General features: G+C 36.6%; 2 protein-coding genes and 1 long non-coding RNA gene across 3 annotated transcripts; 2 read left to right on the top strand and 1 right to left on the bottom strand.

The window, feature by feature from the left end:
• The first annotated feature begins 289 nt into the window (after nt 1–289).
• fam83fa (family with sequence similarity 83 member Fa) lies at nt 290–11,577 on the top strand. Its single transcript, XM_082142598.1, has 5 exons — nt 290–834; nt 4,387–4,554; nt 8,849–8,970; nt 9,076–9,938; nt 10,751–11,577. The coding sequence occupies exons 1-5, from the start codon at nt 373–375 to the stop codon at nt 10,798–10,800; spliced, it is 1,665 nt and encodes a 554-aa protein (XP_081998724.1). The 5' UTR covers nt 290–372; the 3' UTR covers nt 10,801–11,577.
• LOC309479582 lies at nt 1,238–3,229 on the top strand. The gene is made up of 2 exons (XR_014199322.1): nt 1,238–2,083; nt 2,116–3,229. It is a non-coding gene; the product is annotated as an uncharacterized lncRNA (long non-coding RNA).
• Nucleotides 11,578–12,557: 980 nt separating the features above from the next.
• On the bottom strand, nt 12,558–21,644 carry cyth4a (cytohesin 4a). Its single transcript, XM_082142932.1, has 14 exons — nt 21,472–21,644; nt 20,980–21,040; nt 20,387–20,460; nt 20,130–20,194; nt 19,282–19,348; nt 18,435–18,553; nt 18,270–18,350; nt 18,053–18,165; nt 16,896–17,044; nt 15,483–15,594; nt 15,148–15,224; nt 14,936–15,007; nt 14,488–14,642; nt 12,558–13,638 (listed from the first exon to the last, which is right to left on the bottom strand). Exons 1-14 carry the CDS (start codon nt 21,475–21,477, stop codon nt 13,554–13,556), a joined length of 1,236 nt encoding a protein of 411 aa, XP_081999058.1. The 5' UTR covers nt 21,478–21,644; the 3' UTR covers nt 12,558–13,553.
• Nucleotides 21,645–22,201: the final 557 nt, after the last annotated feature.

The following is a 22,201-nucleotide window of genomic DNA, read 5'->3' as shown; positions in this document are numbered from 1 at the left end:
AATGATAACAAATAACCTTTTTGGGGGTATATTTTTGTTGGTGGTAACGTTAGTTGTATTCATTATTCAATTTCTTAGCAGTTTTAAAAATAAATAAAGAGAAAAGTGCCGCGTCAGTCAGGGAAAGTACCGTGACAGTTTCATCCGTCTTTTATATTTGAAGTTAAACAAGTGTCGTCATGTCAGTTCCCAATAACCTTCTTTTACCGTTCGGCGATGCTCCGCCCACAACTTTACAGAAACCCCGCCCACCCATTCTGTTTAATCTTGCTCTGAAATCACCTCAACCAACCACTCAAACAGGTAAAGGTGGGCTGAGCGTACAGCCTGGAGCCACACAGGTGAACCGTTGTTTCCGGGAGCACAGCTGCCATGGCTGAGTCTCAGCTAGTATGCATGGACGACGATCATGTTAACGTGAAGATACCGGAGTCCAAACCAGAGTTTTATTACAGCGAGGAGCAGCGGGCCGCGCTCGAGCAGCTCTTGAGGAACGGGGATGGCGCCTTTAAGATGCGTCTCAAAGAGGATAACGTTAAAGATTTTCTGTCCGCCAGGGAAATCAAATGGATGCGGGACACGTTCCAGGAATATGACAGTGACTCGGACACCTGCTGCTCACGGTCGCCCCATGATACCAGTGAAGACTCAGGTGTTCATTCTACCTACTGGCCGACCATGTCTGATACGGAGATCCCTCCGCTGGACATCGGTTGGCCTAGCAACGGCCATTACAAAGGGGTAACTCGGGTGTCGGTTTACACCCACCCACCCAAAACTAACAGTCCGCACATTAAAGAGGTGGTCCGCAGACTCATTCAAGAATCTACAAAGGTAGGCGACTAAGGCCGTTTAGCCTACTATTTCCTAAAAACTAAACTTTTTAATGAATCTATTTTTGTTACTAGCCTACTAGTAGGCTACTTTAAAAAAATATTAGAATGTTCCAATACACTGTAAAAAATAAAGTTGCTGCATTACATTAAGTACAATCAACTTGGATGTTTAAGTCATTTCAACTTAAATTACATTAAACTGACTTCTGTTGAAATTAGTTGAATCTTGTATAACTTATAAAAAAAGCTGAATATTGCTTAACTTCTTTTGAAAATGTTTTCATAACTTATTGATCATATCATTTTTTTTTATTACAGTGTAGTAACTAGAATGTAGTTCATTTTCACAATTCAGAAGTAATCTGTTAAATTAGTCAAATCAAGTCACCTATGCACAGTTGCACAGTGATAACAGGAAAATTATTCAGTGATTCAAACAGGGTTCATTTCGGCTGTACAGCAGCTCTAAAAGAAAAGTGTCATTGCTGAAGTCAGTTCAGTGTTGATTCAGTTCTGTTGTAAATATAAATTATTAAATTAGTTAATTTAATCTATAAAGCAGTTCTTCAGAAAACAGTGATGTCATCGTCCAGCTCAGTTCAGCTCTCATCCTATAGTGTCAGTACAGTACAGTCAGATCAATAATATTGTTGAATATTAGTATTCAATGGCCTACTTATGCATTAGAAAATAGTACTTATTCCTTAAATAATATTCACTATATCACAAGTAATGATTCCATTGTTACTGGTTACTATTGGCAATTATTTGCCATTCAATTCTATGGTAATCTGTGGTTCACAGGTCAATTGTGTTTTACTAGTAGCCTAACTCATATTACTAGTATAGTTCAGCTCCAGGAGATCATAGTTTTCCTAGTGCCAACTGAATAGTCACTATTACATTTTTAATTAGACCTCTGTTGTGAATTCCCATTGTTCGTAAAACTTACTGGTAAGATTATTTTTTTAACTATGAAGTAGCCATTCCAACCAGTTAAGTAGGATAAAAAAGCAATTAGTGATATAACTAGTGACATAATAAATGTTACTGGTAACAACTGGGATAAATACTAATCTGTCTGTCTCAAATAAGATGTTTGAACCACAGATCCTCACACTAAAATCTAATGAATAATTAACTTGTGAAAAACATAGTAACTATTGGATTACTTTATTTGAAATAAAGTACTAACAAATAAAGTAGTAACAGTAATGGACATTAAGGAAAGAAGTGATTGTTAATTAGTGCCTTGACTAAGCCTGTTGTTTAAATATAGGTTAGTCATATTTAAGATGTTAAAGATTTATTGGTTTCTATTTGTATCATGCACATGATGATGAAGCATGTGGCCTCGACCAGCTTTACTGTAAGTTTATATGGGGCTGTCTTTATGACATGATTGTAAGTTAATTGTCAGTCATGTGGTTTATACTTACGACTGAGCATGAATGACATCATCTTTTAAAATAATTAACATTTAACTCTCACCTTATTGTTTTAAAACATGCCATAAAGTTTTGGGGAAACTGAATAAATAATAATGGAATAAAGTTAAGTACAAATATTAAGAATTAAGTTCAGCAGATTTCGTCTGAAGTGAAGACGTCAGATTTCTTGGAAATTGATGAGATCTCTCTCGTGTAGCCTTGGCTTTTGTCTGTAACTGCCTTGTCAATCACACTGCCCGAGGCCTGAAGTCTTACTTATTTGCTACCGGGTTCTCACACACACACACACACACACACACACACACACACACACACACACACACACACACACACACACACACACACACACACACACACACACACACACACATCATGCGACTTCCTTAACAGTGAGTTATATTGACACACTTCGGGAACAAAGCATTTCAGCGGCATCAGTCCACCCCCAAGTACTGTACACTAACCCTCAATACAAAAGCTGAAATAAAGGTTCATGGAAAATGTTAGCTCCAAAACTGGAGTTCTACTACATTTTATTTAATTCATGTAATTTATAATTTAGCTACGTTTCCTCTCACAAATGCCTTGTAAATCTGTCACATTCCAAATGGCATGAGATGATGCTTAACAGATCATTAAAATCTTTGTACCTGATTTTAATAGGTAATTTCTATTTGTAACAGTAAAATGAATACAGTGTGAAATGTATAGCTGGTTAATTGAGTTTTTTGGGGTATAGCCTAGCTATTGTATAAACATTTTATCTTGTGTCTGTTCTAGTTTACAATCGTGTACTTATGGTGCAAAGAGCTGTGACAAGTAAGACTTATTTGCGGTGAAACTTATTCAAATACACTTTTCAAATGAAGTTAATGTCATTCTGGCTGGTGCTGTAGTTTTGTAGTTGCGTTCATGTATAAATAAACTATACAGCAGCTGAGATTTCTTTGTCACTAAATTGTGAATTTATGTTTTTACTGTTGGTCTTCAAGCGCAGCTTTTATAATATTCAGTATTAACGCAGACATTATATGCACATGAATGTCTAGTACAACATTCTGGGTACATTTGAGATACTGTTCCATAATCTTTAGTTGGATGATATTTAGACGTGCCTTAATTTCAGAGCCGACTAGCTTTTCATTTTAGTTTGAGGAAATGTGTCAATGTTAGCATTAGACTATGTCTACAGGACATGCCATTTACATAATTATTCAGGTTGATCGTGATGCTCACACATATCTTCATCTGTCATCTGAATGTCTTTGATGTTCATCTGAAGCATATGGCACCTCCTCTTGAAGAACTGATAAGAAACATGCGTCTTAAAAAGAACATTTCCTTGAACTTTAACTTGTGAAGAATGCTTAAAAAGGTCATTAGTTCCTTGTCTGAAAGGGATAGCTTACTCACAATATAATAGGCCTGACTTTACAGCATTTCTAAAAAAAAGCATTCCATATGCATTTAAAATTTTTAGCAGAAGAACAGAATCTGTTATCAAAAGTAATTAAACAGACACGCCTGTGTTTGTTTTCTCTTTAATGCAAATGGCTCCATTCTTATTTACATAGAGCTTTGACGTGCGAGTCAGTGATGATGATGAAGAAGGGTTTGAGGCCTAACCTTAAAAACCTTTAAACTAGCTTTAAAATTATCCAATAAATTCAAACTTGTTTTTCCCCGACATTGAGTTTTATGCTGACCTAGTTTACTTTTTGTTTAAATGCTGAAGTGTGTGGTTTATATATAACACATACATGCCCTTTGACCCAGATTGGCTGCTTTGTTTTATGGATAGCTTGTGACAGACTAATGTTTAGTTTGGACTTTTGGTCTAAACCCTTTGAGTATCACCTCGCCTCTAATGCGTCTGCCGGAGTGTGTGTAGCTGCTCCCTGTTCTCCCTTCACCTGTATGAGACCTCACGTGTTACCTCAAGCTGAGACAAGCTACACTGCCACTGTAAAAAGAAGACAAGAGTCATCAAAAAAAAAAAAGGGCCAGTGTGGCTTCATACACACCTCAAAGCAGATGCTATGATAAGCTCAGTGAATGAGTTAAGCTCTTACCACTGTTTGGTTTCGCTTGGTTTTCAGTTAGTTGCAGTGGTCATGGACCTGTTGACAGACCTGCAGATCCTGCAGGATCTATTAGATGCTGCGAGTAAGAGAGGGGTGGCTGTGTACTTGCTGCTGGAGGAGAACGGCTTGCCGCACTTCCTGGACATGAGCAGCAGGTTGCAGATTTCTACACAGCATCTGAGGGTGAGTGAAAATGATTGACTGATAACCCCATAAATCAAAACAAGGAAAATAATAAATTGTATTTTACATAAAGCAAAAATAAAACCAATTTTAGGTAAACATTTTTTGACAAGTAAGCACATTTCCCCCAAATGTTCATTACAGTAATGCAAAAAAAAGATTCTATTTCTTCTATTCTCATTACCATAATGTGAAAAAATGCGGTGTACTGGCTTTAATTCATGATTTTAATAAAATAAAAAAATAAAAATTATGAAGGTATTGTTTTTAAAATGACTGTAATGAGAATTGTAAAAGTAAAATACCAGGATGCATTATACTAAAGCAAATATAAAATATTTTGGTCCTTTACAGGCTTCGTTTTTGATTTTATTAATGATATTATCAATTTTATATTATATTATTTATATTTATTATTATCATTTTATTTTAGATTATTTTATATAATTCACCATTTTAACTGCAGTGACCATGGAGTTTAAATCAATTAATATACTGAACAATTATACTGAACAATTCTTGGTAAACTACCAGCTCAGGATTAATCAGTGTCTGTTCTTCAACCCCATTCAAGTTTTGTTTCTTTTAAAGGGTTAGTTCACCTAAAAATTTAAAATGCTGCCTTTAATTAATTACTCACCCTCATGTCATTCCAAACCCGTAAGACTTTCGTTTATCTTTGGTACACAAATGAAGATCTTTTTAATGAAATCTGAGAGTCTTTTTTATGTGCGTTCATGAGAGCATCATGACGCATTCATGTTGTTCAGGGCTGGACTGGGACAAAAAAATCGGCCCTGGCATTTTGGCCCAGACTGGCCCACTACAAATGATCATAAACACCACCCATCTTTGCACGCCCTTGAATATGTATTCCAACTCCTATTCCTTAAAACCACTGCCGTGTAATGAGTGTGTAGGAACGAGTGAGAGTTAACAGATGAAATAACAAAACAAAACATAAATTATTAAACAATTGAACTATACTCCACAGTGATGAATCCTAAAACAAGCTATAAGCTGCGTTGACATAGCAATACCAGTGTTTCTCACAGGAGTTTTAGTAAAACTGTGGTGGGTGGACCTCAGGTCCTCTAGGGGGGTGCCCAATTTTTGTGCATTTTAATGTTAAATTCATCAATCTGGTGCACTTTGAGATTTTAAAATTAAAAGCTTCAACCCATATTCAGTGTGCAAATTGAACAAAGAAAAACTCAAACCTCTTTGAGTTATAGTGTCTGTCTACATTACACTACTATATAATAATAGTTATAATATTAATTCCATGACATTAATGGCCATATATTGTAAAACAAATGCACTGAGAAATAAAGGAAACTTTCATAATTACTTTTGTACTAATTTCTTTACTTGAAAGAGATAAACACATGATCTTTTATTTTGACGGAAAACATGGTTTGCAAACGCGTCTCATTACAATTCTTGTAAAATGCGGTAATCGTCAACTATGCAGATGTGGAAATAATGTGTAACTGGGTAATGGGTTCCTACACTCCTGATGACATATCCTAAGTGTTTTGAAGGTAGTTCTGCTTACCGCAGGCTCTACACTTTCTCATCTCTCTCCTTATCCTCCTCACTATCATCATCAGCCATGGGAGCTGATGAAGGTCCTGCTGCTGTAGAAAACATATCTGTTATTTTGACACTTTACAGCATCTGCTGTTTCTTTTTTTCACGCTATTTCTCTGCACATTCCTTGCGGCTCAGCCCAGTGTCAATCAAGAAAATAACCAATGGGCCGCTGATCTACATGTTTCATGGGCCGGTCTGTCAGAAAGAAAAAAAGAACGCTGACTTTGTCAATGAACGTTATTTTAATGCGTTACACCGGCACAAAGACCCCAGCACCGCCAATTAAGCAAAACAAAACAAAACGAATTGGCCGCCAATGTACAAGTTTTATGGGCCGTTAAGACAAAGACGATAAAAAAAAGAAAATATGAGATGTATCGGCCCAAAAAGCACGTCGGCCCGCCGGGAAAGTGCCCGGTCTGCCAGATGGCCAGTCCACCCCTGGTGTTGTTGACGCAAGAGAACACCCCTGGTGTTGTTGCGTGAATGCATGTTGGAGATTAAAATTTTGTAAAAAAATAAATAATTTTTATTTGTAATTATGTTGTTTTTTTCCGCAAAGCACTCATCACTTCATAAAATTGAGGTTAAACCACTGGAGTCACATGCATTACTTTAATGATGTCTTTACTACCTTTCTGGGGCTTGAAAGTGTTAGTTGCGTAGCTGTCTATGGAGGGACAGAAAGCTCTCAGATTTAATCAAAAATATCTTCATTTGTGTTCCAAAGATGAACGAAAGTCATACGGGTTTGGTATGACATGAGGGTGAGTAATTAATTTGGGTGAACCAACCCTTTAATTCAAGCTATTAGTAAACCAACATGATCCCTTGCCATTTTATTCTTAACTAAAAGAGAAGACACGTGTTATTAAAACAACAATGTTTAGATGTTAACAATAGGCAGACTTGCCTTATCAGGCTTTCCTGGAAAAGAAGTCAAACATGAACACATGACTTGCAATATCACACATAAATGCACATGTTAACAGATTGTCAGCTGACCTTTAAGGGATCTGTGTGAACTTGAAACTCTGGATAGTTCTGCAGCTGTTGCCACAGGGTTCAACTGACTTCCTGGTCTAATGTGCACATGCATAACAGCGCTGTAGAATGAAACCCAGGACTTTCCGCAAGACCGCCCCAAATATCACCGATCTCCTTGAGATACACTGCCAAAGAGCCTTATCTATGTGGATTGTTTTATGTAGGACACTGGGGCTTTTTACATTGAGCAATAGAGTTGGATAATTCAGCATTGTTATTTCCTGAAAGAGGATCTGCAGATTTCAACAGAGCTAAGAAAAAAGGGCAACTTGATCTCATTTAGGAGAGTTGTGGAGCACCCTCATCTCTCACGCTTCTGCTTTTTCCCTGTCCATGCCAGACTTGTACTCGAGTCCTTTTGTAGCTACAGTATTCCTTTCTTTTGAGTCCTCAGTGTGCAAATGAAAGCACCACACCTCTGTATGCAAGGATTTATTTTTCATTAACCTCACACTAGCGATATATATGCCCATGTCAGGCGTGTTGATCTGACACATCTTTTGTGAAAGCCAGATTTCACACTTTATACCAGGAGTAAAGGCCCATTCACACCAAGAACGATAACTATAACGATAACTATATTGGCGTCCACACCAACAGGCGATTTACGTTCTGTTTTGTCAGGACTGAATACAGGCCTTCTTCTGGCTGCGCCTCCGCCCCCTCAGGCCTGAAAAGAAAAAATTTGTTGTTTTCGTAAAAATGAAAATAGGGCTACGCGGTTCATAGAAATAAAACCGTAATCACCATATGGCTTTGTGCGGTTATCAAGTTCTAAATGCTGCTATTTAATTCAATATTTGGGCTGCGTGTTTTGTCGTCTGCTGCTTTAAATGCTCAAGCTCTTAAAAGTCGGTGGATTCTGATTGGCTGTTTTTATTGTTTTTATTTTATTATTCTACCAGCTAGAAAAAACATTCTGAAAGTAATTTCAACAATATTGTTCCTCTGTATCATTATTTTTATAGCTGTGGTGTGGACTTCCCTATTCTCATAGAATTAGAATAATTATTAAAACGTTATAGTTTTAGGAGGGTGTCATCTTTGATGTTTGTACATTTATATTTTTGTATGAAGCCACAATGTGACACCAAAAGTTAAAGCGGACTGTGTGTCTCGTACACATCTTAGCTAAGACTTTGGTCACAATTTTAACCAGTCCATGTCTGTTTTGACATCCTCTTTTACACACATAATTGAAATGATACCGGCTAGCTCTTGAGCTAAAGTTGACTATATTTTTCTATTAACAAAAACAAACTTGTGAGTCTAGAGTCAGTTGTGACTGGTTACTGGACAATAGAGGCATTTCTTAATTCTTCAGACTGAACCTGTGGTAATTTTGACCATAACTTGACTGGAATGCTAAATAAAAAAGATATTTTTAGCTAAACGTTTCTATCTCATGCACCAATGTCACCCGTCGCTGTGCTCATTTTGGTTTTTCATTATTATTTCACTGAATGAACCCCAAATTTAAAAATATGGTTAGGTTTTTCTGAAGCATAAGATTGTTCTCATCATTTTTCCATTATGACAAAAGAAATGATTTACAGTCCCAGAATTGTGTCTTGGATGGCAAAATCGGGGCAAACTGATGCAGTGTTCTCTGTTCACCCTGCTTTAATTATTTTCTCTTTTGCTCTTTCAGAACCTGCGGGTGCGAACTGTGCGGGGCTCTGGCATGCCGCTGTCCTTTGGTCGTCTGCCAGGATCACAGTGCTCAAAATATATGTTGATAGATGGAGAGAAAGTAATGTTTGGATCCTATAGGTTAGTATGTAGACCAAACAGTACAAATTGCTGTTCTGTCCACCACTGTGTTGCTTTTTTCCCTCATTTATCATTACATGTGCTTTACTCTTCCTATCTTCCTAGCTTTACATGGAGTTCCTCTAGGATGAACCGGAACACAATCACTGTGATGTCAGGACAAGTTGTTGACTTCTTCGACAATGACTTCAGAGAGCTGTATGCAGTGTCTGATAAAGTGGACCTGTACTGTGAGTTTCACATCAGCAAGCCGGCCCTGCCAGTTCCTGTGCTGAAAACGCCGGCAGAACCCAGCAAACTCACAGTTCCCGTATCCACGTCGCGCTTCCAGATCTCTGTAGAGGACAACAAACAGGCGAACCTAAAGGTGCCTGCACATAAATACCACAACCCTAAGTACTCTTTAGTCGTTGGCAACAGTCTAGGTGTAACAGGCTCTCTGCAGGATCTTTCTAAGCTGAGGGACTATGTTGACCAGGCCTCTGTGAGTAACATGGAAAAAATAATCTACCCCAATGGGGACAGTGTATGTTCACAGTCCCCTACATCCCCGGATGGGACAGAGGACGGTAAGGGCGATGGGAAGAAGCCCTCTCTGTTTGGTTCCAAAAAGCAGCGCTCTTCCTTCCGGCATTTCTTGAAAGGCAGAGCAAACAACCAGAGTCCAGATACTGTCTCTAAAACAACCCATCAAAACACAGATACAAAACAGATCAATCATAAAGACACCAAGTTTACCAACAGTTCCAAGGAAGCATCTCGGTTGGCCAATCAAATTAAGGAGCAAGAAGATGCATCCAAAAACATTTCTCCCGTTTCTCGCAAGATCTCTGAGACTGAAAGCACTGATGAAATTGAGGATACATTTGAGATCATAAATCCACCACAAGTGAAGTTTAAGCTCAAAAAGAGCAAAATGGGTCCAAGGAGTGTTTCTCTTCAGACTATTGCCACAGATGGCGAGGATGGTATGTATCTAAATCGTGCAATATTTCATGAAGGGCTGCATGATTTGGGGAAAAATCTAATTGTGATTTTTTTGTGATAAAAATTGTGATTGTTGTTTTAAAATGCAGTTAAAAAAATTCCAGGTTTATAGTGCTTTTTTTGTAGGGCTGCACAATTTGGTCACAACTGTTTGATTTATATAGCAGTATGACAATACAAATAATACTAATATTACAAATAATAAATTACTAAATTACTATTGAAATATTTCACTGTAAAATTATAAAAAGCATATTTAAGAAAAATAATAATAATAATAATAATTAATAATTTTATTCTTCAAGCGTTAAACCATTTGATGAGCCCTTAAAGCTTTTCTTTTGAAGATTTTTGAGTATGCATGTTAAAGCAACCCAAACTCAGACAGATGCTGAGATGGAGTTCGTGTGGAGCAACATTTACTGTGAACCAATGAGCTGTAAGAACAAAGTGCTGCCCTTCACTCTGAAACACGCAGGGCAAATATTTAATTAAATAGGAGCCTTTACAACTTGATAACCGCACAAAGCCATATGGCGATTACGGTTTTAATAATAATAATAATTCGTTACATTTATATAGTGCTTTTTCTGAGACCTCAAAGCGCTTTACATAGAAGGGGGGGGTGGATCTCCTCAACCACCACCAATGTGCAGCATCCAATTGGATGATGCGACGGCAGCCATATTGCGCCAGAACGCCCACCACACACCAGCTTAAGTTTTATTTCAATTTACGCGCAGCCCTATTTTCATTTTTACGAAAACAACTTTAACTTCTGTTTTCTTTTCAGGCCTGAGGGGGCGGAGGCGTAGCCAGAAGAAGGCCTGTATTCAGTCCTGAGGTATCCCTGTGAGAGAAATCAACAAAAACGTGCGCTTACAGATCAGAACCTTGATTACTGCTGTATATGCTGTAAAAAAAAAGAGGACATTTTCTTCATTATGATGATTTTGGACAAGATGTGGATAGTGATTCTCCCTACAATTATATTGATTCAGATGTTAGCTTAAACTTTAAGTATTGGTGCTATTTTTTTAGAGGGTTGAGAAGTTGTTTGAACAGCTTCCAAAATGCTGCTGACACTTTGGAAAAAAAATGACTGAAATATATGTGCAGCCTGAGATCTCCTGCCGGTTACAGAGCTCATAGTTGGACTGCAGAGAGCTTTGAATTTAAGTGTCTAATTCACTTAGACACTTGTATGATGTTACAGTTACATACAAGTTATGTAGAATGTTAAAAATTTTCTATTTGGCAGATCTCTGCCCTACATATCATCTCTGTCCCAATCCGTTCTACTTGCCCAATCCTTGAGCCTGCGGCTCCCTCAGAGTCATAGAGGAAGGAGGGAAAAGGTCCATAGCGAAGTTGACAGATGCCCAGTGAAAACATGCCTGATCAGTTACCATTAAAGGTGTGGTAACATTTACTGTTGCTCAGAGAACTTTCGCAGGCAAAATCCAGTCATTTAAATAGGAATCTGTATGTTTGGGAGTTTTGAATGAGGGAAAAAAAACGAATGTGACCGCGTTCTCTGTAAAGTATGCCGCTTGGACAGAATAGATGTGACACAACTGATTTTTCCATCATGAGTGCCAATAAATGGCCTTAAATAAATTGATTCTTTGTATTTCTTTTTCATTCAACTTCCTAACTGTGGAAAACTCCCTGGAAGAAAACACAATAAGCCTAATTTTCCAAATGTGAGTTTAATCAGATTTAATTGAGAAGTGGCTAACAACTACTTTTACGAAAATTATTATTGATGTGAATAGTCCAACCACATTACAGGTCTATTAAATTGAGAAAATGACACCTATTGAAAAACCAGTATTATCATTCATCATCCTTTGATTAATGGAGCAACTATTTGGCCACCAGACATTGAATTATATAAAAACTAACTGCTTGATAATGTGTTGGATATTTATGGTGTAGTGACCCAAGTCTCCTAAATTCAAAATTGCTGATATTGACGGACAATACAATTTTGCGTTGAATTGCTTTATAAGACAATATAAAACAGCAAAAACAGAACTGTGTCAGTGTGTGCGTATGGTGACATCCACATTACTTGAGCTGACATTGTCAGAGATACGTCAACAGATCGGTTAGACTAACATGGGTGTGACATTTGCCTTAGCTTGTTTGTTAAGAGTGTTTTGATGTGCGCTGCTAAAATGTTTAATGGATAACAACTATAAAAACTGACATGCCTTTTTTTCTTTTTTTTGAAGACTCTTCAGTCTACAAAGGTTATGTAATAGTAGTGCTCATTGCTCAACTCCTGAGTTGGCACTTTTTGTAAACTATAACAAGTTAGGAGTAAATTGCTAATCTTGCAAGGGAAAGAGAGGGCTGAAAAGATGGCAAGCGATTGACACAGAGATGAAGGAAATGATACACAGGAAGAGGGGAGTGTTCTCTTGTAGACCACAAGTGCAATATAAATGTTGCAAAGGAAGCAACTGTATCGGCCAATACAGTTCAGATATATTTTTTTCAGTAGACTAGATTTCAAATGTTTTAGAAATTCTATGTAAATATACACATGTATATTTATGAGTAGGCTACTGTATTTATAGTTTGTATATATACACAGTTCAATGCACGTTTATTTGTATAGCCTTTTCACAATAGGCCTAAATAACGTTTCAAATCAGCTTTACAGAAAAAGCAGAGTCAAGGGGGAAAACAGCGTGGGATTGAATATGTATACACAGTAAATGTGTATGAGTGTGTATTGTAAAAATCGCTCGCCATTTTTTCATATATGAATAACACACACACAGTGTTGTCTACATTGACACACACACATCACACTACATTGATCAACAGTGCCCTCTGCTGGACAAACGAGGCTTATTCGGCAAATACCTTTAATTAGATCAGCCTAGTGCGGTCATTATATTTTAAAGTATTAGGTTGTAAAGTATTCACTCGTTTATTTTTTAGTTATAAAGATTAGTTACATAATGATATGTGCATTAAATAAATCATTTATTATGTACAGAATATGAACAATTTCAATCTAATAAACATTAATGCTAACCTTCAATGCAATATTTACAAGATGGACATGTTGATAAGATTTTTTTTTTTACAACCTATAATTATAGTATTATAAATGTGTTTTAGTCAAACGGAAAATACACAGTAAAAAAAAATAGCCAAAATAGTGCTTGAAAACATAATAAGCCTATTAAATGTAGCTTAATTTAAATCTTTTTCATTGAAAATCAAATTTAAACATGACTAGAAAAAATCCTACAGATACTAGGTGACACTACAACTTTTTTAAGTTCAGAGTTATGGCTTTTTTACAATATTTTACAAATAAAAGAAACTGCGATCTTTCCAAGATTTCACGTAAGCTTTAAATAAATAGGAAAGTATTTGTTGACGTAACACTGCTGTGTGAGTGAACCCTGAGGCTGCACACGTAGCAGCGGTGACCTCTGTGTGGTGACAATCAGCACCCTGAGAACCTCATTCATCCAGTGTACCCATGAACGTCCCATTGGCTACTCTTCAGTCTGTGTGCAACTGTTTAGAAAGATCAGATCTCCTTAGTTCATTAATCTGTCAGCTGTTTAATCGTGTTGTTCGGTATGGCTGATGATCTTCTTCTTGCGTGCAGATACCAGGTCATAGAAAGGGTCTTTTGTGATACAAGCTCTAAGAACAAGAGAGGAAACGATTAGACTCAGATACACTTTTCTTTCTCAGTTCCTCTATCAAAGCTAATCTAAATGCTTTTTTAATAATTGATTTGGTCTAAGTGTGTGCAAATTTCTAAACATACCTAACTTCCTCTTTCCCATGACTTACAACAACTCATTGCTGCACTCATAAAAAAAAAAATTTTCACACACATTTTTTACAAGGACTGACAGCTGATAAAATGTGATCCACTTGTTTAGAGCGTTGTAAATATCTTCTGTCTACATCATATTCGTCTCTCATATTCCTTCCTCCTATCTTCATTTTTTACTATTATTATTTTATATAAAGGACTTGAATTACCACTGTGTATGAAATGTGCTATATACAGTAAATACACTTGCGTTAGTTACATTGGTTGCTATAATAATTATGTAAGCATTAGTGCAGGCGAAAAACAGGACAGAAAACTGCAAATTTTGCCTCTGCTCTTTTCAAAGAGGTCTAAAACCATTGACTCGTTCACTCATTCAATATTCACTACTTAGTGAATGTCACATAGTGTGTTATACGAGGAAAGAGACACCACTTAAGAAAGTACTGCATTTTGTTTGATGTTACATGAGTACTGTCCTAAATGATGAGAAAATACTTGGAATCCTACTTAAAAATGTAAACAGCCATGTTCCTGCTAAACTGGATTTTAAAACCTCATGTCGATGTGGTTTGAATTACATTTGTAAACACTGGATGTCCTGTCTTTTTTTTACTGTGCAAACTAGGGTTGGGTGCCATTCAGATATTGTTCATGCTTATAGTATCTGCTTATTTTTAATTGTTCACTCATACTGTGCTGTCTGGTACCTGATGGCCTGGATCCAGTCTGCACGTTCTTCTTCAGAAGCAGCACTGAGTCTGTAGGAGTGATGTTTGCCCATCACAACTCTCCCATCTGTCTCGGTTTTACATGCCTTTATCGTCTCTCCTTTGCGATGAGGGCTAAACAACTCCAAACAGAACTGAAAGCACACATTTTAAAAGAGAAAATGCAATGCCGTCATTTTCAAAAGGTTACATTCCATGGTTACAAGAGGATGTTACATCACAAACATTTAAATGTCGCTTGGTATTACGAGATGCTGACTCAGAGAGAAAAACAGAAACCAGGATCTGGGCAGAGTTTGATTGATAAAGCAAATCTAGACAGTTATCACTCAGTGACTAAAAGAACCATCAGCAATAATAGAGGCCTAAAGAGAAACAGACTATCTACTGCATCAGTGATAATAGATGAGGTGGAATGGAAAAGTACCTGTTTGTGTCCGTACTCCACCTCGTTCACACTTAAGTTCTCTAGGGGAATGATGCCTTTTGGTTCTTGGTCCTAGGGAGGGAAAAATGGCCTTTTAATTATTTAATTATGAATATTCTTATTCAGCTTAAAAAAAAAAAAAAAAAAAAAAACGAATTTAATGTGTTTTTATATCAGCGAACTTGACATTTTTGTAAAGGTAGAGTACTTACAGTGGTGTATTGGAAATAGTAGAGGCAGCCATCAGTCAAAATGAACCACCTCCTCTTCCAGGTCTTTATTCTGCCACCTATGGATTAACCAGAATTGTTACTAACATTCAGAAATATCAAGATGAGCAGAAAGAACAGTCCTCTAATCTGATTGGCTGGGCTGTTTCACAGCTTGTAATGCTGCTTAATCAAACAAATTATAGGAATGGAACTAATGATGTAAAATGCTCAATTGCAATGCAAACAGAGGTCTATTATAATAGGGATGAAGCTGCCATGTCATAATTGTATTAACTATATTATATAAGTATTAGCTGTATGAAAGAGTAACAAACCTTCTTTTAGAAGCCAGCCCTCTCGATCAGGATTGAAGAAGGTGTGCGTGAGATCATTGCCGTCATCTTCTGGGATCTTAAAGGGTTCATTCTTAATGCTCTCATAAAGTTTCTACAGAATGTTTCCATAAAGAGAAATGATCAATTCTTGATTATTACAAATTCATGACATCAACAGTGGATTATTAAAAAAGAAATACAAAACTAATTTTCCTTTGAAATAAATTAAATTCCTTAAAAATTGCATTTCTAACTACATTTAAATGTATGCATTTAGCAGATGCTTTTATTCACATTCAATTCACATTTATTTGTATAGCGCTTTTCACAATACACATCGTTTCAAAGCAGCTTTACAGAAAATGTATTTCAGAAATGTACATATACAAAATCACAGTTAGCTAAAAATGTATTAATTTAAACAATGTAATAATTTAATGCAGAGACAATGGGCTTATTGAAGTATTTATCAAAAGCAACCTACAAAAGAACAGTATTATTGTTCAAAAGTTTGGGGTCGATATGATTTTTTATGTTTTTGTCATAAGTGTCTTCATCAAATCTGCATTTATCAAAAATGATTTAAAAAAAATCATTTAGCATCTGCTTACAAAATGTAATTTGTTCCTGTGATGCAAAGCTGAATTTCAGCATCATTACTCCAGTCTTCAGTGTCACATGATCCTTCAGAAATCATTATAATATTATGATTTGCTGCTCAGAAAACATTTCTTATTGTTATTAATTTCCAAAACAGCTAAAAAAAAAAAATGCATTTGAAATAGAAATATTTTGTAACATTATAAATGTGACCCTGGATCACAAAACCAGTCACAAGTTGCACGGGTATATTTATGGCAATAACCAACAGTACATTGTATGGGTCAAAATTATCGATTTTTCTTTTATGCCAAAAATCATTAGGATATTAAGTAAAGATCATGTTCCATGAAGATATTTAGCAAATTTTCTACCGTAAATATAAAACATTTATTTTTATGAGTGAATGCATCACAATTGCGAACATAAATGGACAACTTAAAAGGCAATTTTCTCAATGTTTCGATTTTTTGCACCCTCAGATTCCAGATATCCAAATAGCTGTATCTCAACCAAATATTGTCAATTTATCAGTGGAATGGAAATGGAATCAATCAATGGAAAGCTTATTTATTCAGCTTTTAGGTGATGTATAACTCTCAATTTCACAACTTTACCCATGTGACTGGTTTTGTGGTCCAGGGTCACAAATGTCTTTACTGTCTCTTGTTTAGATTTTTTAATGCATCCTTGCCGAATAAATGGTAGTGTATCTGAATGAAAAACCCGTGGATTATAAAATACAGTAGATGTGAGTGTTTGGTCTGGTAAAGCTGTGATTTGAGGGAAAATTGACCCTGTGACCTCTCTCACCTCGAGTAGTTCACAGGGAAGATCTCCTCCATTGTTGATTCCTCTGTTCATGTTGATGAAACGTTCTAGTGTAGTCTTGTCTTTCACACTGGGGTTGTGCAAACTTGTGTTGAGCATGATGATAGCGAAGGAAAGGATGTAACAGGTGTCTGCAACACACACACACACACACACACACACACACACACACACACACACACACACACACACACACACACACACACACACACACACACACACACACACACACACACATATAAGCAAATAGTTTTACTTCAGAACTTTTTGCAGGATGAATTTTGAGTGTTTATGCATTCGAATGAAACCAAATTTTTGATGATTACAAAAATATGTTATAGGAAAAAATTAAGAAAAGCAAGTGTCCCCCTAGAGGGACACTACCAGTTAGCAGGCTATTCATGGATTTCATCCGGTCCCTTTCCACAGGTGTATTAATCAAGCACAATGCAGTCTGCATTCATAATCTAGGTGCTTGATTTTATACACCTGTGGAAAGGGACCTGATGAAACCCATGAATAGTCAAACGCTGACATGTATTAATATTACCATGAACTGCATAGGCCCAGCAATATGCTGAATTATTAACAATAAGGAAAAAAGCACATTTGTGACCCTGGATCACAAAACCAGTCTTATGTTGCACGGGTATATTTGTGGCAATAGCCAACAAAACATTGTATGGGTCAAAATTATAGATTTTTCTTTTATGCCAAAAATCATTAGGACATTAAGTAAAGATCATGTTCCATGAAGATATTTTGTAAATTTACCACCTTAAATATATAAAACATTTATTTTTATGAATGGATGCAGCACTATCGCCAATAGAAATGGACAACTTTAAAGGCGATTTTCTCAATATTTCGATTTTTCTGCACCCTCAGATTCCAGATTTTCAAATAGTTGTATCTCGGACAAATATTGTCCTATCCTAACAAACCATACATCAATGGAAAGATTACGTATTCAGCTTTCAGATGATGTATAAATCTCAATTTTAAAAAAAATACCCATAAGACTGGTTTTGTGGTCCAGGGTCACATTTTGGTTTCTAAATGTCTCTTGAATTTTGATTTTTTTCATAATCTTGGCAGTGAAACATAAAACCTATCCTCTAAACGCAGAGGCAAACTACCTGTGGACTGAAAAACCCCAGCGTTACAGGTGCAGTAGCGCAGAGCGAAGGCCTCCATCATGCGGTCGATCTTCTGAGCCTCACCAGGTAGACGGAAACTCCACAAGAACTGCCTATGTCCACAATCACAGATTCCCCCCAAATTGACAAAATCAGTATTTGTATATGTTACAACGATACAAAGAAATTAAAAAGCAAGTTGATGATCTCCTCTCACCTCAAAGCCTGAACTAGATTAAGGTTTGAGAACTCATGAAGGTGAACAAAAGCCTGCAAGATCTGAAGGTGGATCTCCTCCCTGTGGATACAAGAAGGAAATATCTTTTTATCTATATCAGAGCCACAAGCAGTATTCGCCACAAGAATATAACCATCATCATACCTTTCTCCTAAGAAATCACCAATAGCTGTTTTATTGAGGCCTTCCTCTTTGTAAAGGAACTCAGCCACAGCCTCTGGTATCCACTCCAACAGGCCATTATCCACCAGGTACTGGATACCCTGAAAATGGCACAGTTAAGATCAATGAAATAATGCAGACTTTATACCTCAGACCACTGGCACCACTGTTATCAAACATTCATTAAGAAACAGGATATAAGATACAGATCTTGACGCATGATTGGCCATTGCAAGACCTTATTCACAGTAAAGCCATCATTGATTTTTAACAAGAATGAAAGCGAGACTGTGAGGGATAAACATGCATCTCTTCAGTGGGTTGTACTTTTATTTAATGTGTTTTTGGATTGTTCTGCTGACGAAACACAGCAAAATTGATCTTTCCAATAAATTTAGTAGACAAATAACTCCAGACAACATGAGCTGTGGAAAATTATAAGTGATCTAGGAGCTTTTTACAGCGGATGAGAACTGCTCTGAATAAGGTCTATAGGAATATCAATTGCATCACTCAACCTTTTATTGGTGAGATCTTTTACATGTAGGTTTCATATGATTGGGGGGAAATTGCTTTGGTGAAAAGATCAAAACTGGTCGTCGTTTTTAACATACTGACCATACATACCGAGCTGCTCGGAAAATGCAGTGTGGCTTCATCTCACTTGTTCTACAGAAAACACAGGATGTGGTTCTATCTTTCTCTGTCTCTCTCCACCCCCTCTTCCTCTAACCTAGTTTAGCTAAGTCTGCTTGTAGTTTTGAAGCTGTTACCCTACATGTATCACGCTGTTTCACTGCATGCAACTCAAATGATTCATTCTTCATACCTTTTTTGGGTCCATGTTAAACTTCTTTTTTCCACACTGGATTCTCTTGTTCTTCATAACATTTTTACTAGAGAAAAAAAAAAAAGGCATTATTGTGACAAAAATGCAATACTGTACATTGTCTGTTCCACAAAATGTTTCGAGCCTGTTTATGACAATAGAGTGTTGATTCAGCTAAATCATGATGGAAGTGTGTAATGGTTGTTGCATATAACCTGTCTAACATTTTCTGTGGCTTAGCATGTCCAGATATATAAAGTTAGCAATGTCTAAAGCCAAAGCACTTCTCGTAAAATTGATACCAAGAAACAGGAAACAGGTACCAACGCTCATCTATGGTGTTTCGTGATGTGCGAAAGACTAAAGCTGCAAATGTTAACATTCACGGTAGAATTCAATTCTGCAGCTTCTAGTGCACATGCAAAGTGTCTTGCGTAAACACATGGTGTATTCTCAAACTAAAAGACTCAAAGCACCTTTTCCTGACTATGGAATGGCCATTGCAAGGTTAAGTTTGAGGCCTGGCTCTTGGCTCTAGGAGTTTACATAGGAGAAATGTTTATGCACATGTATTCATACTGCTATGAGGAAAGATGTGGCTTTATTTTATTAGACATTATAACTTTAATCTAAACAACAATACCATAAACCCAAGTGATATATGTGAACACTATAAAAGTGGATGTGAAAATGACCACAATGATTCAATGCTGTCATGAAGAACGGTGCAATACAGAAATAAACTGCGATAAAATGATGTTGCAAGCGTCCAAATACATTGGATTGATTTTTTTTTTTTTGTAGTTGCTATGGTACCTCAGAGCTGAGTGACAGCGGTGAATACTCACTTCTCATCATCGGCCTCCATCGTTTGAATTTCTGTCATCATGCTTTCAATCTCCAGCCTGAGTTTCTGCAAGAGTGAAGACACTGATCAGCCAAAGCTTTGTCAACACAAATACCTAGCATCATTTTCTTCACAAAGTTTTGCATGACATTTTTCTTTAGCACATACGCTACTTGTATTTGTGTGCTTAAAAGCCTTTGTTATATATGACACTCTTAATAATCACGATGTGCAGAAAGACACTATAAAGCCAAATACCTGAATATCATCTAGAATCACATGCTTATGGACGTCAGATTGCTTCTTGTCATTTGTATTGAAAGCTAAAGGTGCTGAAGATGACATGGGAGCACAAATAGATCATGAGTTAGCAACAGTCTCACATCAGATCCTGGATCTCACACTCAAGGAGAAGAGGAATAGTAGGCTACAGAAAGAAAACCCTGAAGTGCAAACACAGCTAAAATGTATCAGCTAAATATAACTGCTACTTCTGTTTTGGAGAACTGCCCCAAATAGGATGTATTTTGGTCTGTTACTGGTTGCATTTACACAACACTGAAATTTCTGTGGATGATATCACACAATATGTATAATACACACTTACTGACTGTAACATTTGGGACGGTATATGATACTATTGAATCATTAAATAATTTTTTAACCTCTCTTCAAGTAACACACACACACAGGTTGCTATTGAGACTCCTTAGATCATTCAATGTTATATCCTTAATATATATCAGTATCCCACTACAGGTGCACTGGAACATTTTGCCTGAAATTCCCCTAATTCACAGAACTTGTACAGCAGACTTAGACCTTAAGAAAATGATTAAAGAAGAACATACCTTTCCCCCAGAGGAAGCTGTCCTTTCTTTGGGTTCCCATGCTGGCTGTGCTGCAGGGGGACTGCAGTAAAACAGGAAGATCAGTCTCCGAGTCAGTGCACAGACACACATCATTGCATATCACAAGAAATGTCAAATCTCGAAGTGCTGCTCTTACTATATTAGATAACAGACTGTATTAAAATAACGAGAAGTATTATGGTAATGTCTTGATGATGTCAGTTTTTCAGAATACACATTTATAAAATAATTATCAGTTGATAATACAATAATATTCATCCCAGCAACAACCTAACTACCGAAAAACTCAATGTGAAAACACATAAATAACATTTAGTAAAGATAGTAAAATATGTTAGCTAAAACGCTATGTAGATGTAACACTTCTTTCTTACACTATAGCTAAGGAAATCAATTACAAAGTAGGCTAACGATTAAATGGATGTAAAACAAAGTTATGTCAAAAGTAAAAAAAGTAGTGAAAACGCATACCTTCATATGTGCAACTCAGTGTGCAAGTAATCGCTGTCGTACAGTACGAATGTAAACGTGAAATGCGCTTTAATTGATGAACAAGCGCTGAGTTCCTGCGGGAGGAGGGTGACGTCTCACGACCATGAATGACAGCTCTGAGTTCTGAGAACTTATTTCCTCAGCATGTCATCATTTTTCTTTCTTCAAAAATGTGAATAAGATTTTAGAATTCACTTGCAGACACGTGTGACTTCGCAGTTGCTACAAACATTTTCAAAATCCTTCCCCTCAAAGTTTTTTTTGAAAACCCTACAAAAGAGGTGAAATATTTAAATGATAAATAATAGCTCAATTATAATAAATATGAATTATAATTAATAATAATTATAATAAACAGTCAAATTGTTTTTTTTATTCTGTATACTATATTTCATACTACCTATTTAACTATAAATGAATGTTCTAAAACGAGTCAGGCTATTCGGTCGGTTACGATGTAAAATGTATGGCCTACATATTTTGTCATAGGTTACTGATATGACTGAAAATTCACATTTACATCACGTGTGCACATTATTTAATAATATACTTTGACCTAGGGCTAAACCTTTTTTTATATAAGTGTAGGCTACCTTTAAAGGCACGTTTCAATGATGATTCGACATTGCCCTCGTGTGGACTGCAATGCGTATCACGTCGCACCGATTTAGAGCGCGTTCCTGTCTCACTTAAAAGTTAAATACTTCCT

The sequence above is a fragment of the Leuciscus leuciscus genome, assembly GCF_965113295.1.
Source record: "Leuciscus leuciscus genome assembly, chromosome: 1".
Classification (NCBI taxonomy): Eukaryota; Metazoa; Chordata; class Actinopteri; order Cypriniformes; family Leuciscidae; genus Leuciscus; species Leuciscus leuciscus.
Note: the sequence above shows the minus strand (reverse complement) of the source record. Positions and strands in the feature narration are given on the sequence as shown.